The 8,848-nt window shown below is 43.9% G+C and overlaps 1 protein-coding gene across 1 annotated transcript in view; it reads right to left on the bottom strand.

Moving 5' to 3' along the window:
* Positions 1-1,435: 1,435 nt before the first annotated feature.
* The window catches only part of pole2 (polymerase (DNA directed), epsilon 2), a 45,601-nt gene continuing 38,188 nt past the window's right edge, over positions 1,436-8,848 (bottom strand). The window contains exons 17-19 of the mRNA XM_078233199.1: positions 7,024-7,200; positions 3,117-3,184; positions 1,436-1,869 (exon numbers count right to left, since the gene is read on the bottom strand). Coding sequence (XP_078089325.1) covers positions 1,851-1,869; positions 3,117-3,184; positions 7,024-7,200 — 264 coding nt within the window. The 3' untranslated portion in view covers positions 1,436-1,850. The remainder of the gene's footprint in view (positions 1,870-3,116; positions 3,185-7,023; positions 7,201-8,848) is intronic.

The raw sequence follows: 8,848 nt of genomic DNA, 5'->3' as shown, positions 1-8,848 counted from the left end.
ACTTATCAACCTTCAGTCCCATTAATTTCTTCAATTCAACCTGCTTACTGATACCCATTTTCCTCAACTCCTCAAGAGCTTGCTGTTCAAGAGGAAGCAAGTTAGAAATAAATGAAAGCTCAAAAGGGATGGTTAATGTATTTGGAAGTTTCCAGTGAAGCGTGGAAGTAATTGCACTGATGCTACCATGGACAGTCTGATTTCTGACATCTGATGTGGCATCAGCTTTTCCCATTTTTATTAACGTTATTTCAGAAGATAAGTAGGATTTAATGTGGTCAGTGAGAGAGGTGGATTGGCAATCATCTCAGTGCCTTTTCTGTATTGAAATATAACAGGTCCAACATGATTGAATTACTTACACATCACAGAGGACCCAAACTATAATTTATTATTAGCAGCCACACTCCCCGGATATTCTCTCTTCCACCTTCTTCTGTGGGGAAAAATATACAAAGGTCTGAGGACACGTACCAACTGATTCAAGAACAGCTTCTTCCCTGCTGCTATCAGATTTTTGAATGGACCTACTTCACATTAAGTTGATCTTTCTCCACACCCTACCTATGACTATAACACTACATTCTGCACTCTCTTCTTTCTTTCTCTATGTACGTATGTTTTGTCTCTATAGCTCATAAGAAATAATACTTTTCACTGTATACTAATACATGTGACAATAATAAATCAAATCAAATCAAAATCAAAACAAGTATCAGAAGGAGGAACACAAGGATATTCTGAGGGCTCTGAAGAAGGTAGAAGCTCAAGAGCCAAATAAAAGTGGATCACCATATTTATTCTTTCCTAATTACTCAGTGCAGTGTTAACTTTGAAATTGAGCTGTAGAGACATGGTTGTCTAGATTCAATCCCGGTCTGTGCTAAGTTAGCAGTGTCACAGTTAGCAAGAGAACAGGAGAAGGAAAATCAAGACTGAGTTCCAGATCACTGTTCTGAACCATGTGTGTGTGCCTAATGTATCAAGGTCAGTTGTGATGCATCCACATGGATCAATCAATGAATACAAACATAAGTTGCCGTCATGAACTTGAGATTCTTGTGTAATGTCAGAAAATGGAAATGGCTCAATTCTGCCACAGATTGACGATTAAATTGGCTGGCCAATCAACAGCGTAAAACTGACCTAGTTACAAAATTTGATGATCCTCTGAAAAATTTATTTTATCTACTGTGTTATATGCTAAAGATATATCAGTATCAAAGTTGGGAGGGACTGGACTAATTCAAAACAGTTTAATTTTCCTAACAGAAATGCAGCACCTTTGGTCTCAAAAATGTTCAGTAGTAAAAAAAAGTTTTTTTTTTGCATCAGAATATTAGGTTAAAAATACAGAAAATAATATTGTCTCTAGTTTGGAAATTAGTCATATTTGGACACGAAGTGCTGATATCCTGGACAATTGGGCATTCTTATCATCCGAACAAAAAGTCTTTATTGCCACTAACAATTTTGCGTGATCTTCCGTCACAGCATTTTCATAACATAATCAACATTTCAGCAACATAATTCTTGCAGTAAATTGAAAGACGTATTAGAGGTGATACAGATACAAGTTTCATAAATTCGGAGAATGATAGAAACCTTCAGGGATAAAAGCAGTTCTTAAAAAGGATATAACTGCATATTCTAATTTGACATCAAGCTTTGAAAAAAATAGGAATAATTATCAATAACACACACACAACTAAATCAGGCAGATATTTTAAGTTTAATTCACAATATAAATATATACAAATAAACAAGGAATTATCAGAAATTTAAAAGATTTTAATGTGCAAGTGTAAGTCTTCAGCATCTGGACTTCTCCAACTTTAAAAAATTCACAATCAAAGATTTTGAAGTTTACTGAAAAGAAAGGAAAATCTAATCAGCATTTTTACAAAACTAGTTGAAACGATTCTCTAACTAATGCATCTCTGTAAACACATTTTACATTTCACATACTTTTAATGTTAAAAAATCAGTAATCACCATTGTTAATACATTAAAAAAATATATTTGGAATAAATGTCCACAGTTAATATATTTAGTTTACATGGAAAATAGCTTTTTCCTGCCCTGTCTCCTAACTTATGTTGGGATACAGTTGCAGCAGTGCTGACAGGACCTAATTTCTTCACTTAGTCTGCCATTCTTCATTTGACAATCTAGATGATGCATGCTGGCAGGCTTTTTAATGCAGTAACCATGACTACCAAACCTAATTCTATGACAGAAGTAAAATTTGGCAGATGCAGGAAACATGGAAGAAAAGCAGAAAATGCTGGAAATGTCACCCAGGTCAGGCAGCATTCATGGAGCGAGAAAGAGAGTTAATAATTTTGGTCATTGATCTCTCATCATTACTGCGATGCAGTGGGTTTTAAACAGGCCAAATGGCCCTCTTCTATGCAATAAATTCCTAGAATTATAAGTACAGAGGCTGAAAATACAGGAAGGAGGAAAGGACAAGAGGGAAGGTCTGCAGGCATGATTAAATGACCAAAGAGTGGTGGCAAGAGGCAAAAGTGAGTGGTACAGGGGTGAATAAAGAGAGGACAACGTGGGACAGATCTGTCCTTGGCTTCCTTCATGTTCCTCCCCTCCAGTCTAATCCAAAGCTGACTTGACAGGATTTGCAGTGATGAGAATTCAAAATAATGCAAGTTACCTTTTCATAGATTCCTGGATTTTGGAGTTTATTAAAGTTTATTTATTTATTAGTCACAAGTAAGGCTTACATTAACACTGCGTTGAAGTTACTGTGAAACTCCCCTAGTTGCCGCACTCCGGCGTCTGTTCCGGTCAATGCTCCTAACCAGCACACCTTTCAGACTGTGGGAGGAAACTGGAGCACCCGGAGGAAACCCACGCAGATGAGGGGAGAACATGCAAACTCCACACAGGCAGTGACCCAAGCTGGGAATCGAATCCAGGTCCCTGGATTCGATTCCTGGCTTGTTGGGGCAGCAGTGCTAACCACTGTGCCACCATGCCGCCCTAAACATTCCTACACTGTTGCATCTGATTATGCTGGCCCAAGTTAAGAAAATGAAAATTAATGTTTCTATTTTAAATTACAACGGAAGCTCTACACAAGGTTTCTCCATTACCTGTCCTCCACAGTTCTATTTGAGGGGTAGTACACCTTGAAGCAGAATCCACTACGTGGAAACGAGCCCTAAAACAAATAAGTAAAACTTGCATTAAAAAGATGTACACTTATCATTGGAACTCCTGCCGCCACACCAAGACAGTTGCGCATTGCCCAATTAGCACACACTCCATCTGCCAATACACATTCAGTTTCTTCCAGCACTGAAGTCATTGTTGTTCACCCGTTATCTGCCTCTGCTCATGGCAAGAACAATAAGAAGTCTCACAACACCAGGTTAAAATCCAACAGGTTTATTTGGTAGCACGAGCTTTTGGAGCGCTGCCCCTTCATCAGGTAAGTGGGATTTCAGTTCACAAACAGGGCATATAAAGACACAAACTCAATTTACAAAATAACGGTTGGAATGCAAGTCTTTACAGGTAATCAAGTCTTAAAGGTACAGACAATGTGAGTGGAGAGAGGGTTAAGCACAGGTTAAAGAGATGTGTATTGTCTCCAGCCAGGACAGTTAGTGAGATTTTGCAAGCCCAGGCAAGTCGTGGGGGTTACAGATAGTGTGACATGAACCCAAGATCCCGGGTGAGGCCGTCCTCATGTGTGCGGAACTTTGCTATCAGTCTCTGCTCAGCGACTCTGTGTTGTCGTGAAGGCCGCCTTGGAGAACGCTTACCCAAAGATCAGAGGCCGAATGCCCATGACTGCTGAAGTGTTACCCAACAGGAAGAGAACACTCTTGCCTGGTGATTGTCGAGCGGTGTTCATTCATCTGTTGTCTGTGCGTCTGCATGGTCTCCCCAATGCACCATGCCTCGGGACATCCTTTCCTGCAGCATATCAGGTAGACAACGTTGGCCGAGTTGCAAGTGTATGTACCTGGTGGATGGTGTTCTCACGTGAGATGAAGGCATCCGTGTCGCTGATCCAGCACGTCTTGCAGGGTTGCTGTGGCAGGGTTGTGGGGTGTCGTGGTCACTATTCTCCTGAAGGCTGCGTAGTTTGCTGCGGACAATGGTCTGTTTGAGGTTGTGCGGTTGTTTGAAGGCAAGAAGTGGGGGTGTGGGGATGGCCTTGGCGAGATGTTCGTCTTCATCAATGACATGTTGAAGGCTCCGGAGAAGATGTCGTAGCTTCTCCACTCCGCGGAAGTACTGGACGACGAAGGGTACTCTGTCCGCCGTGTCCACAGAGGAATTCATCAGGCGAATGAGGCTGCGGGAGTTCTTCCACAAACCCCAAGAGGCCAACAGCGAACACAATGAGACAGCCAATGAACCGGAACAGCCGACAGAGTCCGCAGTGCAGCAACCGAAGAAGAAAGAGTCAAATTGGACTCCCCTGGAAGGCTGCTGCCCTCGACTTGACATGTATGCCCAAGCCGTCAGGAGGTGCATCAATGCCAGATTAATCAACCACACTCACAAGACAGCCCCAAAAATCACCCAGGCACAACGCAACGCCATCTGCGCTCTCAAGACCAATCGCAACATTGTTAGCAAACCAGCAAAGGAGGGGCCATCTCATACTGAACAGAATGGACTGCTGCAAAGAAGTATACCGACAACTGAACAACGAGGAACACTACAGACAGTTACAGCAGACCTGACCAAAGAACACACCTGTCAACTCAACAGACTGATCAAGATCTTTGATCCAGACCTTCAGAGCACCCTCCGTGCTCTCATTCCACGTACTCCCCGTGTTGGAGATCTCTACTGCCTCCCGAAGATATACAAGGCAAACACACCCGGCCGTCCCATCATATCGGGAATGGGACCCTGTGCAAGAACCTCTCCGGCTACATCGAGGGCATACTGAAACCCATTGTACAAAGAACCCCCAGCTTTTGTTGCGACACTACGGACTTCTGACAGAAACTCAGCACACATGGAGCAGTTGAACCAGGAGCACTCCGCGTCACAATGGATGTCTCGGCACTCTACACTAGCATCCCCCACAACGATGGCATTGCAACTGCCTCAGTACTCAACGCCAACAACTGCCAATCTCCAGATGCAATTTTACAACTCATCCGCTTCATCCTCGACCACAATGTCTTCACCTTCAACAACCAGTTCTTCATCCAGACACACGGAACAGCCATGGGGACCAAATTCGCACCTCAATGTGCCAACCTCTTCATGCACAGGTTCGAACAAGACCTCTTCACCGCACAGGACCTTCAACCGATGCAATACACTTGATACATCGAAGACATTTTCTTCCTTTGGACTCATGGTGAACAATCACTGAAACAACTATATGATGACATCAACAAGTTCCATCCCACCATCAGACTCACCATGGACCACTCTCCAGAATCAGTTGCATTCTTGGACACACACATCTCCATCAAGGACAGTCACCTCAGCACTTCACTGTACCCCAAACCCACGGATAATCTCACAATGCTCCACTTCTTCAGCTTCCACCCTAAACACGTTAAAGAAGCCATCCCCTACGGACAAGCCCTCCGTATACACAGGATCTGCTCAGATGAGGAGGATCGCAACAGACACCTCCAGATGCTGAAAGATGCCCTCATAAGAACAGGATATGGCGCTTGACTCATCGATCGACAGTTCCGACACGCCACAGCGAAAAACCGCACCAACTTCCTCAGAAGACAAACACGGGACACGGTGGACAGAGTACCCTTCGTCGTCCAGTACTTCCCTGGAGCGGAGAAGCTACGACATCTTCTCCAGAGCCTTCAACATGTCATTGATGAAGACGAACATCTCGCCAAGGTTATCCCCATACCCCCACTTCTTGCCTTCAAACAACCGCACAACCTGAAACAGACCATTGTCCGCAGCAAACTACCCAGCCCTCAGGAGAACAGTGACCACGACATCACACAACTCTGCCACAGCAACCTCTGCAAGATGTGCCAGATCATCGACACCGATGCCATCATCTCACATGAGAACATCATCCACCAGGTACACGGTACATACACTTGCAACTTGGCCAACGTTGTCTACCTGATACGCTGCAGGAAAGGATGTCCCGAGGCATGGCACATTGGGGAGACCATGCAGATGCACAGACAACGGATGAATGAACACCGCTCGACAATCACCAGGCAAGAGTGTTCTCTTCCTGTTGGGGAAAACTTCAGCGGTCACGGGCATTCGGCCTCTGATCTTCCGGTAAGCGTTCTCCAAGGCGGCCTTCACGACACACGACAACCCAGAGTCGCTGAGCAGAGATTGATAGCCAAGTTCCGCACACATGAGGACGGCCTCAACGGGGATATTGGGTTCATGTCACAATATCTGTAACCCCCACAACTTGCCTGGGTGTGCAAAATCTCACTAACTGTCCTGTCTGGAGACAATACACATATCTTTAACCTGTGCTTAACCCTCTCTCCACTCACACTGTTTGTACCTTTAAGACTTGATTACCCTGTAAAGACTCGCATTCCACCCGTTATTTTGTAAATAAAGTTTGTGTCTTTATATGCCCTGTTTGTGAACTGAAATCCCACTCACCTGATGAAGGGGCAGCGCTCCGAAAGCTAGTGGCTTGTGCTACCAAATAAACCTGTTGGACTTTAACCAGGTGTTTTGAGACTTCTTATTGTGTTTACCCTAGTCCAACGCCGGCATCTCCACATCGTGGCAAGAACGGCAGCCAAAAAAAATTAAAGGAAAAATAGAAAAAAATGCATTGCAAATGGCAACTGATTGAAGGTGACAACATTGCAAGAAGCTGCAACATTTTGTTAAAGAAGTACAATACTTAACAGTAATTAAAAAAACACTGTAACACTGAATTCAGAAAATTCACGAAGATTATTGGAAATAAAATATTTTTAAAGCGGTGTACTAATTAGTTTTTTTCCTAATATTAATTTAGGTTACATTGTGCTAAGAACTTTAAGCAGTGGTTCTTACAGGATTGATACAGACACAATCTGTATTTGTGATGTTGAATGGATCATATTTGTCGGCGAACACGATCAGGTCTGGTACCGGGTACACAGAAAGAGCATAATCATAGGCCCAGTAGACAGGACTGACGAACAGTGGCAGCGGTGTTAGGTGTCCTTGTGCTATGATGGTCTTCACAAACTACCAAGAAAGAAAAATATTAGTGACATTAATATTTTCATCACAAAAAAAACCCTCAAAATGACTCAAAGGAACAAAAATCTAAATGGATTACTGGAAAAAGAACTGTTACACTTTAACTCATCTGTCACCCTGTAATGACCTCAATCATGTCCATGAGTTGGACCTGCTGAAATATGAGCTCTCTAATTGAGGCCTTCCCCAGCGGAGGTCCCTCTACAGAGGGATCTTCCCCCCACTATCTTGAGGACCTGGGGTGGAGGGTGCTGCACGCAGCAGTACCGTACAATTGTAGGTTGTACCGGTTCACGGGCTCCCAAGCGTGCCCTTTTTGCAACCTTGTGAAGTCCGTGGACCATGTCTATGTTCCGTGTTATAGGCTGCACAACCTTTCAGTTTCCTCAAAAACCTTTATTGATGTTTTGTTTGCACTTCAGCCCCACGCTCCTGATCTACAGGCGCCCGATGCCGGGGGGGGGGGGGGGGGGGGGGGCGGGGGAGCTGGAGAGGAGAAGGACCTTCTCGTGAACCAGCTCCTGGGCCTGGCAAGGCGTTCCATCTACAGGTCCAGGCAGCGGGCAACCGAGGGGGTTGTCCAACCTGACTGTCTACCCCCTCTACTGCGACTACATTTGCGGCCGGGTGTCTCCGGAGAGGGAGCATGCGGTGTCCGAGGACACTGTTAATGCCTTCTGTGCCCGCTGGGCATCGCAGGGACTGAGGTGTATTACTGACCCCTGTAATCACATTTTAATTTGATGTTTTAAGCTTCCTTTCCGCTTTGTTTTTTGGGAGCTGCCCCTTTTGAGTTGTCCTGAAGTTAAGTTGATTTTGTTTATTTGGTTGGCATCAAAAGATAATGTGGAGTGTCCGGGTCACTGGCACTGGGGTGAATGCTCTGTACTGGTCAGTACCTGCCTGAGTATTGCAAACCATTGTAAATAAATCAGTTTAGGTGAAGGGGCACTGGCCTCTCAGAAGTTTTTTTCAACCCAAATACGCAAGAGACTGTTCCTGAGTCAGCAACTGAGGAATAGATTCCTCCCCCAGGAGGTAAAGAATCTCAAATGCAGCTTTGAAAAAAGTATTAAAGGGTGAGCAAATAGGTAAAATGCACAAAAAGGACCAAAATCAAATTAAATGTCATGTATGGGGAATTGCTGGATAATAGTTTTGAGTCAATGATGTCAGGTGGATTAGTCATGGTAAATGCACAGGGATGGGGTGGCGGGGTGGGGGAGGGGGGGGGAGTTTGCTGGTTAAGATGCTCCTTCCGAGAGTTGGTGCAGGCTTGATGGGCTGAATGGCCTCCTGCATTGTAGGGATTCTAATATCAATTGAATTGGATGCAAAGGATTACTCAGAGGTACTGCAGCAGGCCTGATTAATTCTCCAAAGAGACACATTACTGTAATATTGCTGTGCTTATTTTTTATTATTGTAATTGTATCAAAGATTTTTAAAAATAGGTTAAACTTGTTAATCAATATTTAGAACATCTGAATAGATAGATTGTAGAAAGAAAGATGATAGCATGGAAATGCCTTTGTAAAGTGAGGAATTTATAGGCAGAATGGTTCCTGCAGTCAAATAGTCTTCACCAAAGGGAAGAATATCCTTTGTAGAGGTAACTGATGTTTAGCAGTAC

Source organism: Mustelus asterias, chromosome 18 (assembly GCF_964213995.1).
Source record: "Mustelus asterias chromosome 18, sMusAst1.hap1.1, whole genome shotgun sequence".
NCBI classification, from domain to species: Eukaryota; Metazoa; Chordata; class Chondrichthyes; order Carcharhiniformes; family Triakidae; genus Mustelus; species Mustelus asterias.
The sequence above is the reverse complement of the archived record's forward strand: the minus strand, read 5'-3'. Positions and strand labels throughout refer to the sequence as shown.